Source organism: Monopterus albus, unplaced genomic scaffold (assembly GCF_001952655.1).
Source record: "Monopterus albus unplaced genomic scaffold, M_albus_1.0 scaffold479.1, whole genome shotgun sequence".
NCBI lineage: Eukaryota > Metazoa > Chordata > Actinopteri > Synbranchiformes > Synbranchidae > Monopterus > Monopterus albus.
The window spans coordinates 198,025-223,406 of record NW_018128359.1 but is presented as its reverse complement, the minus strand read 5'-3'; the positions used below and the strand labels follow the sequence as shown (position 1 = coordinate 223,406).

At 42.0% G+C, this 25,382-nt stretch overlaps 4 protein-coding genes across 8 annotated transcripts in view; all 4 read right to left on the bottom strand.

Annotated features, from left to right (window-relative positions):
- rbl1 (retinoblastoma-like 1 (p107)) overlaps window positions 1-6,045 on the bottom strand; it is a 14,574-nt gene extending 8,529 nt beyond the window's left edge. Inside the window, exons 1-6 of the mRNA XM_020587781.1 lie at window positions 5,718-6,045; window positions 3,655-3,788; window positions 2,833-3,036; window positions 2,515-2,579; window positions 583-711; window positions 54-217 (exon numbers count right to left, since the gene is read on the bottom strand). Coding sequence (XP_020443437.1) covers window positions 54-217; window positions 583-711; window positions 2,515-2,579; window positions 2,833-3,036; window positions 3,655-3,788; window positions 5,718-5,879 — 858 coding nt within the window. The 5' untranslated portion in view covers window positions 5,880-6,045. The remainder of the gene's footprint in view (window positions 1-53; window positions 218-582; window positions 712-2,514; window positions 2,580-2,832; window positions 3,037-3,654; window positions 3,789-5,717) is intronic.
- A 778-nt stretch (window positions 6,046-6,823) lies between these two features.
- Window positions 6,824-15,020, bottom strand: LOC109952621 (intermediate filament protein ON3). The gene is made up of 10 exons (XM_020587789.1): window positions 14,513-15,020; window positions 11,811-12,019; window positions 11,640-11,700; window positions 10,951-11,046; window positions 9,955-10,119; window positions 8,998-9,123; window positions 8,760-8,903; window positions 8,284-8,360; window positions 8,151-8,197; window positions 6,824-7,482 (listed from the first exon to the last, which is right to left on the bottom strand). The coding sequence occupies exons 1-10, from the start codon at window positions 14,816-14,818 to the stop codon at window positions 7,376-7,378; spliced, it is 1,338 nt and encodes a 445-aa protein (XP_020443445.1). The 5' UTR covers window positions 14,819-15,020; the 3' UTR covers window positions 6,824-7,375.
- A 233-nt stretch (window positions 15,021-15,253) lies between these two features.
- Window positions 15,254-20,870, bottom strand: LOC109952623 (deoxyribonuclease-1-like). 4 transcript variants are annotated; one of them, XM_020587791.1, is made up of 11 exons: window positions 20,785-20,870; window positions 20,606-20,678; window positions 19,487-19,574; window positions 19,286-19,380; window positions 18,583-18,660; window positions 17,353-17,465; window positions 17,150-17,262; window positions 16,064-16,218; window positions 15,894-15,979; window positions 15,705-15,762; window positions 15,254-15,387 (listed from the first exon to the last, which is right to left on the bottom strand). In XM_020587791.1, the coding sequence occupies exons 3-11, from the start codon at window positions 19,565-19,567 to the stop codon at window positions 15,267-15,269; spliced, it is 900 nt and encodes a 299-aa protein (XP_020443447.1). In that variant the 5' UTR covers window positions 19,568-19,574; window positions 20,606-20,678; window positions 20,785-20,870; the 3' UTR covers window positions 15,254-15,266. The 4 variants fall into 4 exon arrangements, with proteins under 4 accessions (XP_020443447.1, XP_020443450.1, XP_020443449.1 ...); XM_020587794.1 differs by having other exon boundaries at window positions 15,883-15,979; window positions 20,606-20,845; XM_020587793.1 differs by having other exon boundaries at window positions 18,583-18,657; window positions 20,606-20,845.
- Window positions 20,871-21,589: 719 nt separating this feature from the next.
- sec13 (SEC13 homolog, nuclear pore and COPII coat complex component) overlaps window positions 21,590-25,382 on the bottom strand; it is a 7,085-nt gene continuing 3,292 nt past the window's right edge. For both annotated transcript variants that reach the window (XM_020587797.1, XM_020587796.1), the window contains exons 8-10: window positions 25,124-25,244; window positions 24,360-24,506; window positions 21,590-22,428 (exon numbers count right to left, since the gene is read on the bottom strand). In XM_020587797.1, coding sequence (XP_020443453.1) covers window positions 22,318-22,428; window positions 24,360-24,506; window positions 25,124-25,244 — 379 coding nt within the window. In that variant the 3' untranslated portion in view covers window positions 21,590-22,317. The remainder of the gene's footprint in view (window positions 22,429-24,359; window positions 24,507-25,123; window positions 25,245-25,382) is intronic.

The window sequence follows — 25,382 nt, the reverse complement described above, 5'->3', positions numbered from 1 at the left end:
GAAAGAAGAAGCCGGGGCAGAATGTGCACATGTCTGTGAAACAGTGAGCGTACCTGTCTCTGGAACAGTTTCTGTATGTAGGGTCTGAAGTAGTACTGTTTGATGCCTTTGGCCTCCACCACCAGCCCGTCATGCAGCTCACACAGCCTCTCTAACACGCACGGAGGAGGCTCATCCGCTGAAGTGTGACCGTCAGCCCAGTACGAAGCAGGCAGACCTACACGCCAGCACACACACAGTGGGATCTTTATTTCACTCTTCTGCTGTCTCATAAATCTATCCTGGTCGACCACATATGCAAGTGGGCCGTTTTAGCATGTAATGTACACAAAGCTTTGTCTGTGTCAGATGAAACTGAATCTGTGTGGAAAATGAAAGAAGGAACTGAAAGTTCACAGATACACACTCTGGACACACACAAACAGCCAGACATCCATTCCCAATTACACCTGACATTTGTTCTGCCTGTAGCACATAAATATGGTCTGCAACAACAGTAACAGTTGTAGGAATGAGTGAGGCTCTGCTACCTTCACACTCACACACACACACACACACACACACACAAAACCAGTTCTGCACCTTTGAACGCTGGGTTGATGAGGTCCTTCCTGTTGGCGCAGAGCAAAGCGTTGCCGAACACCAGGTCCAGACAGCAGAGCAGCAGGTGGTACGAGTTGACCAGGTCATCACCGATCATACGGAAGTTACCTTCACAAAGATACACAGAGATTTATCACAGCACATACAGTATCACACCAACGTAATCTGTACAAACCAACACGTTAAATAATACTAAGTCCATAACTGTAGACAAACACTACTCCAGGATTCACCCTGTTAAATTCAAGACATTTTAATGCCACACAGAACAGAATTTAACTGTTGCACAGCCACAGTGACCAGCGCACGAAGCATAGTGGAAAACCAGCAGGGACGATGAGCTCTTAAGTTACTGATATCAGTGTTTTCAGTACATCAGTAGTATCAGGGCTCCAGGCTGCGAGTGGTCAGTCGCATTTTGGGACCACATTTATTTATGGTGTGACTGCAAAATAAACATGTTACAAACTGCTCTCACTGTAAAAATAATGGACAGACAATCTCTGCAACACTGCCATCATCACATTTATTTGCACATCTGTCACTCGCCCATCTCACAAGGCAGAGACTCCCAGTCAACGTTTCGATCCACAGCGACTCAGACAGACCCTCGTTTTACACTCCATGTCTAGTTTTCCTTTGGCACGTATGAAGTGTAATCGGCCCAGACAGCTGCTTAAATCAGACAGATCACCTTTCGGCTTGTTTATGTGCTGGAAACTTTTTACTTGAATCTCTTCTGATGGATCAGGCTCCTGGTGTCACTGGGCTTTCTGGTTTTGCTTTTCCCCATCCAAAACAGGGAATTTACTAAAATAAATCAGGACATATAAACACTGCTCATTTCTTGATGATGAGCCTACAAGGAAACAATTTTTCTAAAGTACATTTCTGCTGTCGGCCTGGTGACGACCGTGCTGTCCTCCTGCTGACAGACAACTGTTCTGACGAGAGATGCTGTACGTAGATCAGAGTCGATACCACCGTCAGAGAGACTTGGTGGTACCAGTATGAAATGTTACTCTGGAGCCCTGAGTGTTAACAATGTTTATTTACACAAAAAAATAAATTACATTCATGTAGGTTTTGTTGAAATCTTGACTCCATTTCCGATGACTGTGCCGACTAAAACTCCACACCTGCAGCTCAAATCACTGTCAACATTCTCACTTTTACCTTCATGTGTCTCCTGACGGTTTGAGATTGGTTTTAAAACCTGTTATAAGTAATATTTCATTAAACTCGAGACTTTTTAATACCTTATCAGGTTTTAAAAAAACAAGACCTGCAGATATCCTACAAATTTACCGTAATTTCCAGACTATAAGCCGCTACTTTTTTCATACACTTTGAACCCTGCGGCTTAAACAATGATGCAGCTAATTTATGGATTTTTACGGGCTAACGAGCTTCATGCCACCAATACATTTAGCTTCGTCACATCAGACCAATGAAATTACCGAACAGGTCACAGTGGACCAATGAAACTGTTCGAATTAAATCAAATGCACTCACACTAAATTCTTCAGATCAGTCATTTTGCGCTTCATGCACACACCCTCATCATGGAAAACACACGAAGAAATGCATATGATGCAGCTTTCAAGTTAAAGACAATCGATCTGGCTGTCGAAGAAGGAAATAGAGCTGCTGCATGTAAGCTTGGCATCAATGAATCGATGGTGAGACGTTTGAGACGGCAGCGTGAAGAACTGACTCAATCCAAAAATCTTTGCGTGTACACCTGCAGCTTATAGACAACCACGGCCTACATATGTACAAAATTTTTTTCTTTTTAAATTTAGTGGGTGCGGCTTATATTCAGGTGCGCTCAATAGTCCGGAAATTACGGTAAACATCTACGCTAACTGGTTTCTCGCTGCTCGAGGCTCTGGTTTAGTGTCTCAGTACCTTTGGCATAGACGAACAGAGTCCAGCAGAACTTGAACAAATCGCTGATGTGACAGGGAAGCCGCCTGCAGAGCCAGAGAGAGGACACACACTCCGTTAGTCTTGGTTGTGTGCGTTTGTCTCTCCATCAGAAGTGATTATAACAACAGTGACTAAATGTGACAGAGAGGATCAAATCTTCACACGTGTGTTTCCAGCTTTAGGGCTGGCAGCATGTGTGTGGTCATAAAACTAAAAAGAGACAAATACTGTACTGACAAGAACAACAAAAAAAACCCATCAAGTCTGTGACCACGTAAGCACAAGTGTGTGTCATGCCTGTGTTTCCTGCTGCGCGGCTGCCGTGGTGGCTCGCCCCCCTGTGGGTTCTGGAACATGTCCATGAAGATGGGCTCAAACTTGCGGAAGATCACTGTGGAAACTTCGAAGTTGCGCTCCAACCGCTCAATGCGCAGCCTGAAGTCATGCGACAGGTTGGACATGTCGGCCCACTTCTTCATCTTTGAGAAGAACTGGATCAGGCTGGAGGACGGGAGGGAAGTGTTAGGGGCAACACACAAAAGGTACAACCTCACCACTAAATGTATGTAACAAGGGAACTGGAAGTTTCAGAAAATCACAGAAAATGGTCTTTTGTCTTTGAGCAGGAAAACGGCACGCTCGCTCATGGCTAACACAAACAATCTGCTAATGAAGAAAACAACTGTGCTGCGTTCACTGTCGTGTGAAAATAATGACAGTCACAGTAACAATAATAACAACAATCTGTTGGCAATGATGTCAGGGCTGTGCAAAATGATGATATAAGATCATGTGATGATAGCAAAACGCCTGTTGTTTCACATTATACTCCATGAATCATTTTGTAATGCTGTAAATCACACTTTACAGTAATGCAAACATCAAGGACAGTGAATTCAACCATCAGCTTTCAGTTCACGTCAACAAGTCTTGATCTTCACTGTCAGACATCTAACATTAGAAACTCCAACAAGTCTTTTCACGCCTTCACTGTCAGACATCTCACATTAGAAACTCCAACAAGTCTTTTCAAAGTTTGTGTGGTACACCTGGTGATTTTCCTGATTTCATTTGTACTGTCTCAGAATGCCAGGTGGAGGAGAGCCACCGGTGACTGACCTGAGTTTGGAGGAGCGAAGGATCCTGGTGAGAGAGACACAGTTTCCCTCCATCAGCCCTTTGCCCACTGTGGGTGTGGAGCCCTTCCTGCAGGCTGCATACAGAGCGCAGGCCAGGCAGTGCACCAGCTCCCCCTGTGGAGACACAGCATGTCAACAAGCACCACAGCAACACAGGCAACCTATATCTTCATAAGCAAACAAAAGGTCAAACTTGCAACACTACCAAAAACAAAAGACATTATGATTAAGTCTAGAAGAGAAAACACAGTTGCACGAATAGTTACGGTCAAATTCGTGTCCAACACTTTAAATGTTGCTATAAAAACAAAATAAGATCTCTCAGACCGTGAAGCACATAATCTGACATGAGTTTTAAAAGACAAAACTAAATCAAACTTTCAAGCAAAAATGCCAAATATTTGTGTTGATGTATTTTCTGCTGTTCTCTGTTTCCTATCAATATTAACTAAAGATCAGTTCGGTGTAGACCGTTGTTCTAAACAGGTCATTTCCATGCTACCTTGTGCTCAACTGCAATAGACACTTTTTTTGCAGTTTTTGGACAAAATTATTTATCTGTAATCAGGGAGATTATCTGAAGATGAACTGATAATCAAAACAAATTAAAAAAAATAGTTGCAGCCAGACACAGTCAGTTACAGTAAAATTATTAGTACCTTGTTTTAGAACCACTTAGTTACCATATAACAAACATATCTGACCTGGTTTGCACTTGTACTTGTTTGTACTAACTCTCTTCTAAACTCTATTATTAGTCCTGGCTACTAGGAAACAGAAAATACAAGAGCTGCAACTAATGAGTCTTTTCATTACTGAATAATCTGTTGATTATTTTCTCAATTAATTTTGTCTATAAAATGACAATAGTCGTTTTTTAATCGTCTGTTGTAATTTAGAAACAGCCCAACACAGCATCTTCAGACATCTAGTTTGGTTACTTAAAAATGACTAAAACTATTATTTGAATGTCAGTGATTTTCGAATAGTCATTAAATACAAAAATCGCACATTTCATGTGACTATGCTTTGGTCTTTAACGCCCTGCTTTTATCAGCGCCTGGAAATAACGATAAGAAGGTCAGAATATCATGTTACTGCAGCGCCAGATGCAAACAAGACAAACTGTCACGGCACAGCTGGATAAACTGTGATGAAGATGATGATGATGATGATGATGCATGTGAGCTGTGCAGTCGTTTGTGTTGAAGACGCGTCTGTGACCGCGGCTGCACGGGACAGTTTGTGCGTGTTCCAACTGAATCTTATGTGACAGTCACCTGCATGACAGCTTGTATAATGACAAGCTCTTCAGGCTAAAGCGATGCCGGAGCAGTAAACTGCTGCCAGATGTGTGTCCACCGCCGCGGAGCCCTGAGGACTTACAGCAAAGTCATAGCATGTGTTACAGTGAAGACACGTTTCATCCTGCCACCACAGAGACCAATGAGATGTTATGACTATTCAGTCTATTGCAGAATGACACAGAACCAAAGCAGCTTTTAGCAGGTGGAGGCAGCGTGTGGCCATATTGTCAGCCGGTCTCTTCAAAACACCGTGTATTACCTTGTTATTTACCATTTCTAGTTAGTTGTATCTTAGTTCACCTCATTTTTTAATACCATTCGACCACAGCCCTGAAACATTTGTATATCGATTTCCCAAGGTCAGCTCCTTTACAACTTTGTTTTGAATGTACAAACCAAACACTTATACAATTAATCGATTAGCTGAATGACACAAAGATAATAGGCAAAATTACTCTAATAACCACTTCCTCCATTAACCCATTTGTAAAGTAAAACTACTCTGCGTGCTTTATTTAAGTGTAAGGCGAATACGTTATTCTTTAGAAGTCTGCTAATCAAACAATGATAGTCAGTGGTTGAAGCCCGCTTATTCCGCGTTTGTGTCCCGGACTGCGTTGAAGCTTAGTTCAACTGGTAAAACGATGATAGTTAATCATATTGCAAAGCCTGTGTCAGCGGGTGTGAGTTTAGCTGCAGGCTGGTTGATTAAAGAGACACCGAGGACATTATTTACCTCCAGTGTGTAAGTATTCCATATGGCAGTGAAGTTCTCCATGGCTTCAGTTGCCGTCTGCCCGTCCATGTTCAACTCCTGACACAAGGTCTCCAAACTCCTCCGGACTGAACTTTCCTCCATCCTCCCCGACTCCGAATCCGACGACTCTTCGCCCCGCATTCGTAGAAACTTACACTCACAGTTTCAGCGAAGTTTTAAAATCCCCTGCAGTTAAACCCTGATGACCAAAACACGAGAACACCCTGCCCACATAGACACAAACAACCGGCAGACTTCCGCTTACTATGCCCACAATGCATCGCGTTGGCGCGAAAACTTCAGGTCAGGGACCAATCAGAGGCGGCCGTGAGGTCTACTCTCTCAACCCCCTTCTCGGGTCTCGTTTTTTTTGTTTTTTTTTTCCTTCTCGGGTCTCGTGCTCAAGAGTACCTGGCTGCTATAAACACACCACTAGGGGGCGATGTTAAGCCATGTAGTTTGCTCCATTGGCACGTTAACAGTATCTCTACTTCGTACATGGGTATTTCCATTTTATGTTAATATATATGATCAAACAGATATCAAACAGTAGACCTATACATTGTAGTATTAATAAAGTACTCGTGAATGTATCGGTAATTATAGTACATTTATATAAATTATTCGTAAATGGGCCATCCTACATAACGAGCACTTCTCGGTAGTTTACATATATTTTGACGTTTATGCCTTTGTAAAATTCAGTGCAGATGTGTTACTCCTAACAGAGTATTACTTCTTCCACCACAGCTCTGAGCACTTATATTATGTAAAAACTGTTATCTGTTTGAATGTTTTTATAACAGTTATGCCATTGCAAGATCCATTTTGGAGTCACCCAAGATCATTAAATGTGTTTTTAACTAATTTCGCTGATTCAAATGACACAAACATATCTAACATATTAAGTATACCAAAATTGGATGTATGGATATGAGACAGAAGACTAATATGAAAACGATTATAGCTCCAAAGTGTTGATATGAAAAAGCTGGTACTCTTAAATGAACACATCTGAGTAGCAGTTGTCATCTTTTTTCATGTTTTTATTTTGAAATTATTATGAGTTAGTTGCTTGTTGCCTCTGCAGTTTTCTTTGAAATAGTTTTAAAAGGCAGAAACTAAAAACACTCCAGAGCCTGTTTGCTCATTTTACTCTGAAAATCCAAGCAGAGAAGTAACCAGTGACCACAGCTCTATCAAGGTTTGAGGTTCACCTAATATACTAAGCAAATTTCCAGTTCTCAGTTAAAGAAACAAAACAAACAAACCAACTGCATGATTAAACCACAAGTAGACCTCTTACAGGATATGGCTACAATGATTTGCAGTACTACACTATGTTTATATTCTTATGATCTCAGCACAAACAACACAGCAGTCTACTACAGTGTTTGTTTGTGTTTGTTGGGTCCAACTAAAGTCTGAGTGACGGTCAAACTCAACCTGACACACTACAGCAAAACACTAAAATGTTTATATTGTGTAAATTCCCAGCACTATTTCCACAGTTACATGTACAGATGTTGGTAAAGGTTAGTAATCACATGCTCCACCTGCACCTTCATGGAGACAGCTGTTAGAACAGGCTTATTGACTGAGTGGTGCATGATGCATGCGTGTGTGTGTGTGTCCTCTCAGTGAGTACTGTATTTGGCTTTGTGTCTGGTCTCAGTGGTCTTTATCAGCAGTTTTGGAGCAGGAGAGCTGGAGGTGGTGTGGTAGCCATTACTACTTTTAGTACCTGCAGGGACAGAGAGACAGTGAGGGAGTAAAAGAGGAGGCAGAGGAAAAGAAAGACAAGAGGATGTGAACGACACAGAGAAACAGTGACATAGAGATTTAGTGAAGTTTTAACATCAGTGAAAACTGCAGAACAAACAGGAAACCACATGACTATGTTAAAGTGGATGTTTAAATGGTCAAAGGTCGTTAAACTCTCTACACTGTAGGGGTAGAACACTAATGTCTTTCTATAATTCTCTGTCAATTGCTAAAACACAGTTTAATGGTTAACTTTTTTTTTTAAGTACCACAAGTGATCGTGGCAGCAGCAGAGACACAGAATGTGATTTAACATGAGATGGATCCTCTGCTTTTTGGTATTGATCCTGCTGACGTTAATATCAATTAGCAGACCAGCTAACGATTATTGTCATGAATAGTTATTCTGCAAAAAATGTTTTCATTTAACTGATTAGTTGTTTGCTCTGCAGTGTGTCTGAAAATATTGAACAATGACTGGAATGACTTAAGCCCAAAGTGACATCTACCAATGTCTGGCTTTGTACAAAGTTCACTATCATGTGAGACAAAGAAAACCATCAAATCAGCTTGTGTGGTGGTTATGGAAAGGTGTTGAAGTCCTTTATTTGTGCTCCACTGCCTCCTCTAGCTGAGTTAGTTACTCACTGTAGTTGGAGATGGCCTGGATGCTGAGGATGGACTGTTGTCCAAGTCTGCAGGAGAAGAGACAGAGGTTAGTTGTTGTATCAGAGACACAGGCATAATCCTGCCTCCAGTTCTTCTTCTCTGCCCTCCTCACCTGTCTTCCTCTCCTTCCAGCAGCTTCCTGTAGGTGGCGATCTCAATGTCCAGAGCCAGTTTCAGGTTCATCAGGTCCTGCAGGTGAAGATGAAAATGGCAGGAAAGATTTTTGGATCAGTGTTAGTCCAGACAACTGAAGACCAGTGGAAAGAAATACTGTAATTTTTATCTCTCAGCCTTTAGATAGTACTCTAGTTTCTTTGCAGATCCAAATTAACAATAATACTAAACATAATAAACAAATTCATTATGACGTATTAATATAGGTTAAGAAAATACTTTCCAATCTCCAGCAGTTTGTAAAGTAAATTAAATTTAGCCACACCTTTATCAGCTGCAACATGACGGTGATGCACACATTAATGCTTCACTTTCTACAATATGCTGCCAAACACAGAGCATTTTTACAATATGCTCCTTCCTGTCTGTTCTCTTTGTCTCTGTCCCGTCCACCCAGGCCGTCTCCTCACTCGCCTGATACTCTCGCAGCTGTCTGGCCATGTCTTGCTTGGCCCTCTGCAGTGCATCTTCCAAGTCTCTGGTCCGGGCTTTGGCTTCTTTCACGGCCAGCTCTCCACGCTCCTCAGCCTCGGCCAGCTGGTTCTCCAGACTAGCACGCTGAGGGTGGAGACAGGGAAAGACGTCATCCATGATGGATCTGAATCATCTGGAAAACCTCTCCTACTAGGCTGAATATTGCCTGTAAGTGTACCTGAGCTTTGACAGCTTCAATCTCACTCTGCAGTCGGCTGATAAGCCGGTTCACCTCGCCCAACTCTGCCTTCACATTGCGGAGCTCGTCTCCAAACTGGCTGGCCTGCACTGACATCTGGTCAAACTACAGACAGAAAGACACCAGGCATCATCTGCAGAGAGCTGCTTTGAATGGAGGGCCAGCCCATAAAACCAATTTATTTTACTATACAATTATGGTAAATGGACTGTATTTTATATAGCGCTTTCTCACAGTGTGTTGCACTGGCCAAAGCGCTTTACAGAGATGATACACCATTCACCGATTCACACACAACATAAATCTCACAGACTGATATTTGCTAATACTACCCAAGGTAAGTGTCAAAAGTCACTGCTAACTCCATCTTCTTCTGTGGTGTAAATCAACATTCAGTTTTTTAAGTGCAATGCAGAGTATTTCCATTTTATACTACAATTGCACTATAAAAGGAAATGTACATTTTGTTGCCTTTTAGATCCATATTGATTTGCATTTAACACATATGATGAGCGTGTAAAACACAATGTGTTCCTACAGAGGAAACTACCCAACGGTAACTGTATGACCAACTACAACATTATTAATATAAGACTGTATAACACTGATTGCATGACAAGTGCTTTTCCTTCTGAGCACATCTTGTTGATAATACTTCTATACTTATTTTTAAAGTGTGGTAAGAAAATGATTTGACCACTTTTTCCACCACTGATCTTACCTGATCTGATCTCACTGATCTTTAAATGTCACAGTCTAAGCTAAGTCTCTTTGTGTTTGTTTAAGGCAGATTTCTCTGGCAAATAACAATTTGTGACATTTTGTTGAGAGATATGAAATCAGAAGGCTCAACACGTGATGTCTCAGCACACACCATGATTAGTGTGGTTTCCCTGGGTAGATGTACTCAGGACTGTCCCGTCTCCTCGTCCTCACCTTGTTCTTGTACCAGGCCTCCGCCTCCTCTCGGCTGCGGGCTGCGATCTCTTCATACTGCACCTTGACCTCAGCGACGATCTGCTCCATGTTCAGGCTGCGACTGTTGTCCATCTGCACCACCACTGACGTGTCTTTGATACTGGCCTGCAGCTCGCGCAGCTCCTGCTCAGGGTTTAGGGAACAAAATACAAGTGAGAGGTGATATAACGCTGAAGCAGTCAACCTGTGTTTCCACCAGTGATGAAGCGAATATACAGTATATAACATTTTACCACAGTACAGGGTCATTTCTAGACATCTCCAAATTGGATGATACTGTATTTTAAAAGATATATTAACATAACTGAGCAACAACACCACAGAAAGAAGCTTCTGGGGGACACTCTTCTTCTTCTTTTGGCTGCTCCCGTTAGGGGTCACCACAGCGAATCATCAGTTGCCACCCAACTGATGATTCGCATGCTAAACTTGGCATGTTTCACACCGGATGCCCTTCTGGATTAAGTTTAATTTAGAGTCGCCAGTCAACCTAACCTGCATGTCTTTGGACTGTGGGAGGAAACCGGAGTACCTGGAAAGAACCCACGTAGGCACAGGGGGTCATGGGGGGGGGGAACTAATAACACTAATCAGCATAAGAGTTGCATGTGAATATTATCAGTGTCAGAATCAGAATACATATTGTGCCATTAAACTCTTTAGTGGATACTGTAATTTTTGTTGTTAAATAAACAACAGAGGTTTCCAAGTAGCCTGAGAAATTAGGAAACAGCAACAACAAACATTTCCACTGGCTGATATAAAAAACTTCAGAGGCTGCTAACATTTGAAGTCGATTCTTCAGTGATTCATGCCAGGAAGACAAAACAATGCATCAAAGCAACGTGTGATTTTAATAGTAACACCAGACGGTAAAGTGCTCAGATAAAAACAAAAAGGAAGATGACTGTTTCAATAAACCGCCTCAACATTTCAGAGGATGAATGTCTCTACCTCCTCATAGATGCTGCGCAGGAGGTTGATTTCATCAGTCAGAGCTCCCACCTTATCCTCCAGGTCTGCCTTCACCAGGTAGGCTGAGTCTACATCCTGGATACACAGAAACAAAGATGCAGAAACTAAACAAGACATGAGGGGAACATGAATACCGAACCAATTATCATGCCAATCGTTGAGTCATTTTACTCAAAACCACAACTTGGAACCTCATGGTGGCGCTAGAGTGGGAGACCACCAATTAGGTGGACACACCATGAGTGTGTGTGTTGTGGCAATCCATTCAATAGCTGATGAGATCATTCAAACCAATGACCAGCAGACTGACATATGTTTAGAGCAAAGTTTTGCCTTTATTTTATACACCTCAAGCCATGACAGTTGTCCAACCTGAAGCTGGGCCATGAAACCAGATTCTTGAAAGTCCTAGGAAGTTACAGGTTTGTTACAGAGCTGGTAAACAGCCAGAGCATCTTTTGTAGACTCCAGCTGTTGGTCCAATGTGATGCTGACAAGGCTAAAGTTGCCAAGGCATTTACAGGTTTAGATGCATGTGGGGTTGTAGAAACACACAGAGAGAGGGGGGAGACAACAAGGACAGTGTAAAAGCACAATAGAGTGGATCATCTTACTCACCACACCTGTGATGTATAAATCACTATGAGTGGATGTGTGCGCATTCTGACCTTCTTTAGGATAACAAAGTCGTTCTCCAGTTTGTTTCTCTTGTTAATCTCATCCTCATATCTATGGCAGACAAAGAGCAGTGGGATGGAGGCGGTCTATTATTACATGCACATTTGGATGTGACAGAATCCAGGTATCAGCTTTCTTCTACAGTCAGCAACATTGTTTACTTGTGTTTGTAGTCCTCCACCAGGCCCTGCATGTTCCTCAGCTCTCCATCCAGTTTGCTCTTGTCGTTGTTGACCAGATCCATCTGACGCCTCAGACCCGCCATGTAGGCCTCGTACATGGGCTCCACGTTAGATCGGTTCACCCCTTGACCCTGCAGCAGCTCCAGTTTGGTCACCAGCATCTTATTCTGCTGCTCCAGGAAACGTACCTGGGTCAGGGAGGTGGGACAGGATAGGGACAGATGGTGTAGTTAGAGGGTTTTCAGGTGTCTTCTGACTTCATATTAGAGGTTCTGGCATGAAGCATCTGATCAAGTTTGTGTTTACACGGTGTCATGTTGTTAGCTTGCTAATCATAGTTTCTGATCAAATAACGATCTCTGTCTTTGATTAAACATTTCACTTAGCAATAGGAAGGGCGACCATTCAGCTTCAAGTGGTTTCAACTACTCTGTTAGCAAACAGTTGCTCTGTTTCTGAAACAAAGAAACACAGAGATCCCTGTGGGGTCCACTTCTGAATATGTTCTGCCCTTTAGCTCCAGGAAGTCCTGAACAGATGTGGCTCGCTTCGATCTGCTAAATGCTGAAATGACTTTAATCACAATTTGTTTACTCTCTGCAATTCCTAGCACAAGAGCTAACACAAGCTAACTGTACACTAGCAGGGAGCATACATACACTTAGCTTCTGTTAGCTCTCGTGCTAGGAACAGCTGCGTACAGTTTTCCAGGAATTAGCATTGAGCACAATGTAGGCCTATATCATACAGATCCACAGTGTTGATTCTTGGTGGTAAAGATAGCTAATAATACACTTAACTGTACGTTTCTTGATTTAATGCTAAATAAATGTTTTAACATTTTGGAAAAGAAACTTATGCTCTGCTTATGCTTACATACATATATGAATACATGAAGACAGGTACCACTGTCATGTCTACACAGTAATATAAAGTTAGCAACCATTAGCTTAGCTTAGCACAAAGGCAGGAAACTGATTAAATAAATAGATAAAAATGTATTCCCCAACCATATGATTGTGTTATTTAGTCAGTGAACAACTCTCAAAGCAATCACTTTTCTCATGTAAACTTTGTGGACAATTGATTAGAAAAGATGGTGAAAGATTTTGCAAAAGAGATTTCATATGATTGATGTTGTGCTAATGTGACATTTGGTTTATTTCAGTCAATGACTTAGAGCTACTGACAGTTTGTCAGTTAACAAGCTGAGCAACTGAGAATGAAAGTGCTTGGATAATTGATTAATTTGCCTATTTTTAAGTACAAATGCCCAAATCTCCTGTGTTTTTGACCAAATAGCTAATTGATAATGAAAATAATTGTTTGTTGTGGTTGCTTTGGAAAGCTCCGGTTCACTCCAGCAAATAAGCAGCTCGAGCTCCGTGTCAACACCTGAGTGTCTCCGCACAGCTCGTGTTTCCTGCCTGCAGCCGGGTAAATCCAGCCCATTATACCTTCTCCTTCAACACAAAGCCTGTGTCCTGGACACAATAGCATGAGCTCCCTGTGGGACACAGCCACACTGTGACCTGATTCCTCAGGTTACAGCCCAGCTCGCTGGTTCTGAAAGGGAAAAGGCAGCTTAAATATCCAGTGGCCCAAAACCACCAGTGACTCAGGGTTTTAAATCCCAAATGCATTCACTGAGCTTTTGGTTCTTTTTTAAAGATTTTAAGTCTCTGTGGTACAATTCAGATTTACAGTAAGTGGGGATCATTTCATTAATATTCAACATCGCATTTACATTTGTTATCACATATCTCACTGAAATATAAACTGGGTCATCATCCTGCAGCAAATAAAACTCTGTCTGCCTGTTGCTTTGCACTAATTACATCTCTGCATGAGGAAGCGGCTCTTTAATGTTTCAGTGCTGGGCCAGGTGGGGTTGGATTACGTGGGTAATGGCAGGGCCAGTTGATTAATCAGCTGACTTGGCTTTGTCTCTTTACATATGGCTGCAGAGTAGAGAAAGTGTCTCAGAGCCACATGTCCAAAACTCAAACTCATGGGAAATGATTCTCAAAAACAAACTGCTTTCTTCTGTTTAATAAACTCTTGTCCTAATGAGGCTGCACCAAACACTATCAGTGAATCAGCAGCACACATCCTGGATCAGTGATCACAAGATATAAGAAAAGGAGCCCAGTTTTCTAGCACAGACCAGGTTAATTATGGACATTTGGACAAATGGACATCCATCCAGCACAGCACTTTCAGTGCCTGAAGTGTATCCCTGCTGATGTGACAAGCCAACAAAGCCTCTATTGTGATGGTGTGTTACCGACTCCGTGAGAAAGCGGAGACGTTCCCTAAGTGGAGTATCAATGTCCAACATTATCACAGAGCTGCTCGCTGCTTCTGTGGGAAACGTGTGCAGCCCATGTTCATCAACAGCCTCAGCACAGCTACTACTCCAATTTACTGAAGCAGAATCGATTAATCGTTGGTGTATAACGGGTCAGAAAAGAATGAAAAATCGAAATGTTCTCAACAATCACGTTTTCTAAAGCCCAAGGTGACATCACTTCTTCAGGCCCAGGCTAATTAAGGTTTTCACTCTACAGTATAAAACAGGAAAAAGCAGCAAATCCTCATTTTAGAAGCTTCTCAGTTACCAAAACTGTTTCTGATGAATTCTCTGTACTGATCATTCGACTCAGCTCTAGTCTCTTTACCTTGTCTATGAAGCTTGCGAAGCGGTTGTTGAGGCTCTTGATCTGCTCCTTCTCGTGGGCTCGGCTCATGGACAGGTTGGGGTCGATCTCCAGGTTGAGGGGGGCCAGCAGGCTCTTGTTGACCGACACCGACGCCAGCGGGGCACCGTGATGATACCCGTTGCTGCCTGTGTACAGAGAGCTGCTGCTCAGGGAGATGCCGCTGAAGCCCCCCAGACCTGGACCAAAACCGTTCAGCCTCCTCGACCCGCCGCTGGTCCGGACAGAGTTACTGGAGCTGATTCTCTTGGTACGGCTCAGACTCATGGTCGACAGAGATGGAGGGATGCAGAGGTGGTGAGACCAAACGATGGAGATATGAATAGAAAGGATGGAGAGAATAGGAAGGAAACAAGGTGCTTACAATAAAATGCAGATTAATAAAGATGAAGATACAAAACTATTAAAACAGAGGACTTGCAGAAAAGAGAAATTAATGGCCGAGTCAAAGAGCGAATGAAATGGAGAAGCAAAGAAAAGTGAAACAGGTGAGTGTGAGCTGTCTGACCATAGTGAGGCTTCTCAGGTGTCCAGCACCTTTTTAAACCTGCTCCGGGTGGAGTCGGTCAAGGAGGAGGGGAACTGTGGTGTCGCATATCCACAGATTTTTATGGAATAATGTGGGGAAATAAGTCTGCTGGTCATTTTCTGTTTGCTGATGAAAACACACAGGCTATTTTATTTTATATGGTTTTATTTTTTCACACTTTGATTATTACTTCACAGAACTCAGCTGTGAACAGTTTATCTTGAACATCTGTTTCCATTCCTTCTCTTGGCTGCTGTGCTGGACGCGGCTGAGGACTGTCCTCTCTTCAAATTCTTCTTCTGAGGTCCTGTTGATTCATATTGACATGAGAACAGAAATAAAACTGTGCTCCACAATAGAACACTGTAACACACATATACTTTTAATTTATTGCTGTAGGTTTTGTATTCCAGTTAAGCCTATTTAAATAAGTAGCAACTAATCACAGTTAAATTAAATTTAACTGAACTGGGGTCACCGGGTGAGATTTGGGATGAAATCAGTCTTAAAAAGAGCTGAAATCATAGCAAAATACATTTTTATTAAGAGTTACAATCTGCAAAAAGGGACAAAGTGAACTCTAACAAATACAATATTCACAGTGTGTGAAAAACAAGATGCTACCTTTCTTCTGAGTCTTCAGCTCCACCTCCACAGGGTAGTGGTCGCTGATTCTCAGGGCCTTGCAAAGTAAAGAAAGCCATTGTGAACAGCACCATGGTGGCAACGAGTCGGATATTGTTTGACTTTACCAAGTATGGGTGTACTGTATATGGCACTAGTAAAAGGCTTCAAGTCTTACATTTTTCTTACTCAGTCTGAACGCTCTCTGGAAGTTGAACGGCTTGGCTGATTTGGGGACAGTGCCATTCAGCATGGTCTTTCCATACACCACGATCCTGTTGGCAGAAAATCCATCTCAATCTTTAAAAACAACAAACAGGACGAACATCCACTCAGATAGCTGTGCTAGCATGTGTCACCTGTCGTAGGTGTGGTCATTACTGTTACTAGCAGTGGTGTCAACATCGTCATCTATCAGCCAGTGATAGCAAGGTGAGCAGATGCGGATCATTTTCTTCTCCTTCTTGGACAGGTAACGTCCATCTGCATTAAAGTCCCCCAAAATGATGATGTTCTGCAAAAGAAAGACCACAAACAAATCAAACATGAAACTGTTGCACAGATGTTTCTAACTACAGCTGGTTTAGTAACAGGAAGCTGCGACTGCCTACAGTTGGTTTATCTTTGATTCTTGGTCCTTGTTACTGTTTTCACTGTTGCTTTCTTTCTTCTTTCAAGGAAGTGTAAATTGTAAAATGATATTTTATTTTTGTTGTTGTGATAACTGCATTCTTTCTGAAAACAGTGACAAGATATGTTTAATAAAAAAAACATTCAAAGAGCATTGTACCAAGTTTGAAAGATAAGATGATAAATGGTCTGTTACAGTGCTTCTCTAGGTGTTGATGCATATTCAGAGTTCTTAACCCTACCTTCCATTCACCCATACAAGCACTCACACACCTGTGACATCACCACGAGCAGCTAGGGGCTCAGTGTCTTGCTCAAGGACATTTAAACATGTGGACTAGAGAAGCCAGGGATTGAACCGACCAACCCTACGGTTAGGAGACAACCCACTCTACCTCCTGCCCCGTAAGAGAACAAACCCTGCTGCTGTGGATGAAACACCCCTGATTCTCTCAATGCATCAAGTGCCTCCAGTTGTAAAGAGATTGTAGACAAATGAAACAGTCCAACACATCAGGTTCTGCCTTCTTATCACACTCACAGCAGCATTTACATGTGTGTATCAAATGCAGAACAGCATCTGACAAGAGGCAGAGAGCAGAGCAGTGTCTGCAGTGTTTTAAATGACAAAATACTGCAGAAACACATCAGTGTGGACCAAACAGTGGTGCACCGCTCCCCAACTGTACCACTGAAATTAATGTTAGGACCTTTGTTGTTGTATTGCAGTTAAAAGGAAAGAAATTCAGTTAGCTTTACCCTCAGATGTTTGTTTTATGTGGCCTTTTCTTACAGAATAAAACTGTCAAACCTACTTTAATTCCCCATCGCTCCTTGATGAATTCAACCACGTCATGCAGCTCGTCCAGCTCCTTCCAAGCGTCCTGTGGCTTGGTGTGGACCGGGATCAGGACCATGTCTTTCACAACTGGAATAAAACCCAGGTTCACTGCACAGAGACTGAAGCATTCAGACATAAACACATACTGTACATCATAGAAACACATGCAGCACATACCTGCAGTTGAACAGTTGAAGTGCAGGATGAAGGGTTCTCTGGCGAAGGCGTCTTCATCTCCAGCCTGATCATCTTCATACTGGTACTGGTCTACCAGTGTCACCTCATTCTCTCTGACACATATAGAAACACACAAGTGTAATAAGGTTTTGCTGTTTGTGTGCGTCCTACATGATGTCACCTTCAGGACAGAGGACTACATCAATGATGAAGTGACTCAGATTAAATTTTTCTCTCCCAGTGACTCAGATGTGATGTCACCAAACCAGGTGGCCTCAGATCAGCTCCAGGCCACCTGCATATGTGCTCCTAGACCCGATTCCTCTCTGACCTCATGTCAGAATCCATGTGGTTGTTTTAACGTCTCTTCCTCTGCACATATGGCCTGTCATCATCATTTGGCGTCAACCCCTCACAGACCGGTAACAATAAACACGGAGGAGAGCGACGACGGTGACGGGGTCAATGGAGAGACCAGGACATTTCCCATGTGGTGGACATTTATGGAGAAACCTCTGATCAGGCCAAACTGGAAGGAACATATTGTAACCCAGCGGTTTGGAAGGAACTGGGCCGTTTCATGTCGCACACATGATGGATGTTAATTTTACCAGCATCCTTCTGTCCGCCACCTCCTCAATGGAATCCAGAGAGCAGCCCAGGACAGAACCAGCTCTCTTAACCAGCTTGCTGAGTCTCTTTCTGTCCCTGTCCGTGCTACCTCCCGCCCAACCCACAACAACGTAAAAAACAGCAGATGCCACCACAGTATCATAAAAAGTTCGAAGGAGTGCCCCCTGCACACCAAAGGACCTCAGTCTCCTCAACAAGTGGAGGCGGCTCTGGCCCTTCTTGTACAGGGCATCAGTGTTTTCAGTAAATCTGTGGATGTGTGGCAGTTTAGGAGTTCAGCAGTGTTCACACTGGAGCCAGGTACGGCACTGACACACATGGATGTGAAGCATCAACACAAAAAGAATAGACCTGACTGAAACATCAAAACTGAACATTCAGGCCTGTGGCGTGAACATGGCCTTAGTGTAGCTAAACTCACTGAAGCTCTTCAGTACATGTCACTGCTGTGACCTGCTCCTTCCACAGTGTTATAAACACCAGAACACTGTTGTAACTGGGATAAATTTCATCTTAAACAGTTTATTACAGTTTAAATGATAATGATTTCATAGTGAGCCAATGATTCATGTGAAGCTGGACATGAGCCTTTCTCACCTGTAGAAACAAACAAACTTCTCCTTGTAGGTGCCTCGTCCCAGCTCGGGGCTACAGATCTTATTGTAGTCATGGCTTCTAGTTGGTGGGGAAGGAAGCAGAACCAACACAAAATGAAGCTGTGCTTAAGTTAGATGAAGTTTGTGTGTATCTCAGTATTACTGAAGACCCACTGAGCCTGATGTTTGACTCCATTCATTTTCTGTAGGACACAGTACACTACTTCACAAGGCATTGTGGGATTCCAGGTGACACAAAGTGACCAAAGATGAGGGGTAAAATTTAAAACACAGCCTTTTGGGTCCGGTTGAATTTTAGCCAAACTGTCAGTTCTATTTTAATATTGAATTTAAAGCTCTGCTGTGCTGATTAATAACATAATTAGAGGAGATACTGTATTTGGTCAAATGTTTCTGTTGTTATCACATCATATATATTTAAATATTTAAAGCTACTCTACCTACCACACCATTTCCTAGCAACAACTGTGAACTACAGACAAACTGTACAGCCTCCAGTCTGAAGCTAGCGTTAGCTGGATAACAGTAAACATGTCAGTCCAGTAGAAGCTCTGGTTACTGCTGATGTGACACAAAGCACTGACGTTACACAAAGCTCCAATTGCTTACAAATTAAAATCATATTAATTCAACACAAAGGTAAAATGTTTTACATGTGTTATAACACAGAGCAGAAAACTCACCCATTGCTGTTGAGCTCATCAAGTAGTATGTTCATGGCATCATCATCTTTATCCACCACCTCCAGTACCACCACCACACTGTACCGGGATAAGATCTGGAGGAAGCAGTCAACACAACATGTCATTATTAACATTGGCGTTGTTGCACTTTTTGACCTTTCACTGACCTAAAAAGTGTTATAAATATTATCAAGGACTTACCTTGACAAGGTAGCGCATGACAAACTCGTCATTGACCTTCTTCATTCCCAGCTTCTTGGCATTGAAGGCTGCGATCTTCATCTTGACTCTGTTTTGAAAGAAGTATGATTAAGTATTTTAGTTGATGAATATAGAAGACACATCGTTTATAGTGTGGAAAAACAAAAAGACAGAGGAAACAACAGTATACAGATGCAGAAAAATAAGAAACTGAGGTAGACAAAGTGTCAGAAACTAAGAAATGAATGCTTAAAAAAAAAAAGAACTGCGGTTGATGGTTTCAGTGGAATCGAACACGTCAGCTGCCACTGACTCACAGCTCCAAGCTACAGCGTGCAGCACTGACACAACTATTTGTGAAGTTAACCTGAAGTGAAAAACAAATCATGTACAAAACATTTTAATATCTATTGTTTAACTGAACTAAATTTGATTCAGAGGACGTATTATGTGACAGTTCCTTCCACATACACTTTCAGCTCCAAACATCATTTAGAATTGATAAAAATTTAACCAACAGTAAATAGGACAAAATCACAATGCACCGAACATGTTTCACCTGTCTTCAAGTATTTTAATATTGTTGCCTGTTTGACTGTAAGAAGTTAAGAGTTTATTCTTCTATAAAAGTAACATTATTACTCATATATTACTACCATATTACTACATATGTAACAAGTACAATATATCTCTGTATAATGAAGTAGAACTATAGAGTAGGATAAAAAGGAAATACTCAAAATGCACAGTACATCAGTATATGACGCTCCAGACTTTCATTCAGTTCTCAGGGATTTTATACACTTCTTCAAATGACACCTTTAAATCTTTGAATACACATTGTAATAGGATGAACTATGACTTTTTGGAAAACACAACCTGTGTTGGAGTTTCCATAATATTCAGATTTTAACAGCGACAACTTGTCAAGCTACTGTCACTGACCATGTCAGTGTCATATCAACATGATAGAAAACATTTTGTCAACAATGACGCAGCTTTTTATTTTCATTATGCATCCTTTAAATTGATACTGAAGAAGTATTATTCTTTCAACAAGCATTCTCAGCTAACGTTAAATACCGACACAGTTGAAAGAGGTTTCCCGCCAAATCTTACCAGGTTTCTTCAGGTGTAAAATGCCAAGTCGACTTGGTGATTCAGTAGTTACCAGTGCAACTGCTGCAGAGATCTTAGTTCAGAAAAGTAGGAAAGTAAAACAAATAGAGTAAAAACTCACTAGTTGTGCTGAAATAAGCAACAAGTTCAACAGTGAAAGGCAGCAGCAGTTACTGTACCAGCAGACAGAGACTGAACCCTCAGTATAAAGAACAACCGTAAGAAACTGGAACCAAAGGAAGCATCAGCCACAAAACGCACACTCAGTGTACACAGATGTGTGCAAACAATACCACACCTACTCAATTTATCAGGGCCAGTTTCCCGCCTGTTCAGTGTTTTGGCGCTCTGTGGCTTCCAAAGCGGGAAAGAAGAGATTAGTCATCAAAATTAAAATTCATTGCTTCATGAGGAAACGGCTTTTTTTCAAAAGGCGAGATGGGAAGACAGACGTCAGTCTCACGTGTGCACAGGAAATTCACAGCTGTAGTCTTAGTGTGGTTAGCTTAGCTTAGCATAAAGACAATGGAGAAACAGCCTCTGTCCAACTAAAGCTCATCAACACGTTGTACCGCATTTGTTTAATCTGCACATAAAAACAAAAAATTTGCACTTTTGTTTCATTTTAATTTAAAAAGCTATGGCTTGTATCTCGAGCATATGCTTCAAAGAAACAACAATTTTAAGTACTGATATTAATTATGAGAAATAAACATAGCTGCTGGGACAAAAAGGAACCAGACACCACACACATATGTTCTGACATATTATTTAATTACATCAAATATGAAAAACAGACAGTTTTTCTTTTTACAACTGAAAAATAAAAAAAAAACTGTTAGAAAAACTTTACAATTAAGCTGTTTGCGGTTGTTATAGCAACATATTGATTTTTTTAGCCACTTCCGGTTCCCATAGAGATGTTGTGGCTGAGTAATGATGACAGATTGAGTTTACAAACAACTGCTGACTTCGTAGTTGTTGACAAACAACTTATGGCATGTGGTGACTTGTCAACAACTCACTGCCTAAGCCTTTTATTCACTATTCGTCATTAGTAGCAGCTGGAGTCGGGGAAGTCGTGTTTCTGAACTGTGGGAACACAGGGATCATTTACAGCCTGAGCAGTGAAGCTGGTTCACAACAAACACATTTAACCTCATGAAAAAGCAGTTTTGTCATTGCACAGGGGGTTTTCTGCTCAAAGCTTGTTAAGCATGGGGAAAAACAAGGGTTGAATGTGAAGGGACTGCTAAGTGACGGCGGTTTGGTTCAGGGCTGAAATGTCTCAGGAGCAGAGCATCATGGGATAGGATGGACGGCGGGTTTCCAAAGTTATGTCTGGACAAGCTTTAATGTGACAACTAAAGTGGGAAGACAAATGACGTGGAAGTGTGTTTGATAAAATATGTTAATTATCAATTTTCAATCCTTTTTGCTTTTTTTGATAAAGTTTGAAAATACAAACACTGGGCAGAGCTCATTCCCCCGTGAAGGTTTTCTCCTTCAGATAAAGTTTAAACAGATTTATCCTGGACACAAATTATAGCTCAGCTCACGCTGAAGCCTTAAAGCCATAGCATAAACTAAACTCAGTCTCCGTGGACAACGTTTTGGTGTCAGACCAAATGTCGGGCAAGTTTATTAACGTTCAATTATCTGTGAACACTGGAATCATCCTCGTAGAGTCAGGGGTCACTGTTATGTGTGTGTCACTGCTCGTTCTGCTGTGTGTCTGTGATGGTGGACACGGCGCCCTGGCCCTTGCTGACGTCACTGATACACGCCCACTGACCGTCCATCGACTCCTTCCACAGTGTGACCTGCAAAATAACCACACACACGATCACGAAACAGCATGTTAATGTCCTGCAATTAGGTTCCACGGGCACAATACAACAGCTGCAATGAATGAGTTTGGCTATTATATTCATATTTCATTTGGTCAAAAAGTCAAAAAAATTGGAAAACACCCCAAAGAAACCGTCTGAAAACTAAAATATTTCATTTAATATAAGATGGTTGATAAGTAACAAGAAGTAAAGAAAAACCAAATGAGGTCTGAGGTCATTTAGAAACAGCCTCCACGATCCAGCCAGAGCACTGACAGGTTGTTTCACGCTGTAAATCGTCCCTCTCACTGTGTATCCTCTAGAAAACAAAGTGAAGGGCTCAGAATCAACGTTGTTTGTTTATATTGGCATCAGGGTTAAAATAACAGTATTCACTGGATTATTGTTAAGATGCTTGATAGATTACTTAAAAAAAATGACTGAAGTGCAAATAGTCTATCGCTGTAATATTGAGATTGTGGACACCTTTAAATACCTGGGGGTCCACCTCAACAACAAACTGGATTGGACTGAAAACACTGATGCCCTGTACAAGAAGGGCCAAAGCTGCCTCCACTTGTTGAGGACACTGAGGTCCTTTGGTGTGCGGGGGGCACTCCTTTGGACATTTTATGATACTGTGGTGGCATCTGCTGTTTTTTACCCTGTTGTGGTTTGGGCAGGAGGGAGCACGGTCAGGGACAGGAAGAGACTAAACAAGCTGGTCAAGAGAGCTGGTTCTGTCCTGGGCTGCCCCTTGGATTCCATCAAGGAGGTGGTGGACAGAAGGATGCTGGTAAAACTAACATCCATCATGCATGACCCCTCCCATCCCCTGCACCACACAGTAGAGGCTCTCAACAGTTCCTTTAGCACGAGACTGTTACATCCCCAGTGTAAGAAGGAGCGTTACCGTAGGTCGTTCCTCCCCACAGCAATCAGACTGTACAATACATCACTACAGGGATAAGCTAGGTGAAAGTATGAGGGACTATGTAATAATCTACTGAGGTGCAATATTCAGCTCCTGGGGGTGAAATGAATTGTAAACAGGCTCATGTGTAATATCTTGTTCCTGATCTCTCTCAAATACTGTACATTGCCCTGCTTTAGGGATTTTGGAGTAGTTCCTCAGAGATCCTTAAGGCTGAAACACAGGTTTCTTTCCCCCATTGAGGGATCAACTGTGAGAGTAATATTCGATTGTTCTTGATTTCCTGGTTGTTTTCTTGATTCCTCTCAATACGATTCTTTCTTGTCTTGTTCCTAGGTATCTTTTTTGACTTGTGTCTCAGGGACAAACTGTGGGAGGTCTATTCTATATTTACTAAATACTATATTTTTGTTTGGTTTTTCGGGTACCTGGATCTAGTTTTCTCAAGATGTGTGGGGTGTTTATTCTTATGGTGTCATGTTGTTTTGTCCTTTACTGCTGCTGGAACACTGGGATGTCTCCACTGTGGGGTCGGTAACGTCCTACCTACCTACCTACCACAGCAAACACTAAATACAGCTGTGAATGAAACCTTAAAATCAAAGTGTCTCTGGACTTAAATTAAAGGCGAACCAGCAAGTTTGGTTAAAAAAAACAAAAACCTGTAGGTTATGTGGCCTGTACTGAAAAATGTGGCAAGGGGCTGAGAAACAGCAGACATATGAGCATCTACCAGGACACAGTTTATAATCACCTACATCCCGTCGGATACGACTTAAAACCATGAGAGGAACTTTGGGTCTTTCTATCTTGACAAATGCAACATGAAATACCTAAAAAATAAAAGTACACTCAAGCTAAAAGACCAGCTTGTTTTATGATTCACATCAGTAAATGTAGAATCATAATGAGATTAAATACAATAAAACAAAGTGCACGCGCGCACACGCACACAAACACAGGGCCAGTATGTGTGCCTGCACTTCACCTTGTTGTCTCCTCCAGAAACAGCCAGTATATTTCCAGTGATGGACCAGCTGACGTGCCACACAACATCATTGAACTTATGCAGCAGTTTGGCCGTCCAGGTGTTGCCTGCAGGGTCGTCACACGTCCAGATGAACACACGACCGTCCTGGAAGGAGGCGACACATGAAACTGAATGTGACTGTCAGTTCACTTAAGTCTAAAACGTGTTTATTCCACTCAGCTCTGGTGGGATGTAACCTGCAGCCAGTGGCTGGTTTTCTTTTTTTTTTAAACTTCCTCCAGTCATTTTAACTTCTTTGCAGTGCTTTATAAAAGGAGCAATAAAGTTTAATGCAGCCTGTACCCGATAAAAGATCCTGTGTATTTGTAAGTTGAACCTTTTTTTTAGCTAGTCACAGAAACAACAAATGTTGGAGACAGTGGATCACTCACATTTTTTGGGAACTGGTGTGATGTGTCAGAACAAATCCTAAAGTCCCTGTGAGCTGTGTGGTTCTTTATTTCTGTAATTTCTCTAAACAAAGTGTAAGAGGACATGACGATGATGATGATGAATAAAAATATCCTAAAGCAAGAACTAACACATATGGAGAGTGGAGGAAAATGAAAGGATATTATACAAGAGTGAAACTGGCGACATCAGGATGGAGCTAAAATAAATCTACGTACAGGACATGAACAGTGGCTGAAGATATTCCCCGACTGTGTTTTTTGTTACCATCACAGTTTAATGTGGCAAATATGTGGAAAAAAACATCTCACCTGGGAGCAGCTGGCGATGGTGCTGGTGGGAAGACCGATAGAAGGAGCCCAGCCGACGTCTCTCACCCAATCACTGTGCGCCTCCAGCTTCTGGTCCTCCTTCCACTGACCGTCCTCCTCCCTGGAGGCGGGAAGAGACAGTAACAATCAAACCACAGAACGTCAGCTCCTCAAACCGTTATCAGACAGAAACATTACTTCCTGTAGTGACAAATTTCTGGTCACTGCTCTAGAGTGTTTGTGTCTTCCCAGTGACTCC

Excerpts from the sequence above, each read along its gene's own strand:
- LOC109952621 (XM_020587789.1), bottom strand. The coding sequence starts at position 14,818 with ATGAGTCTGAGCCGTACCAAGAGAATCAGCTCCAGTAACTCTGTCCGG. Across the intron at positions 9,124-9,954 it reads AGGCCTGGTACAAGAACAAG|TTTGACCAGATGTCAGTGCA; the intron begins GTGAGGACGAGG and ends TTCTGTCTGTAG. Across the intron at positions 8,198-8,283 it reads CTGGAAGGAGAGGAAGACAG|ACTTGGACAACAGTCCATCC; the intron begins GTGAGGAGGGCA and ends CTTCTCCTGCAG.
- LOC109952623 (XM_020587791.1), bottom strand. The coding sequence starts at position 19,567 with ATGAAGATCGCAGCCTTCAATGCCAAGAAGCTGGGAATGAAGAAGGTC. Across the intron at positions 15,763-15,893 it reads CCAGAGAGCGTTCAGACTGA|GCCCTGAGAATCAGCGACCA; the intron begins GTAAGAAAAATG and ends TTACTTTGCAAG. Across the intron at positions 15,388-15,704 it reads GCTGAAGACTCAGAAGAAAG|GACCTCAGAAGAAGAATTTG; the intron begins GTAGCATCTTGT and ends ATGAATCAACAG.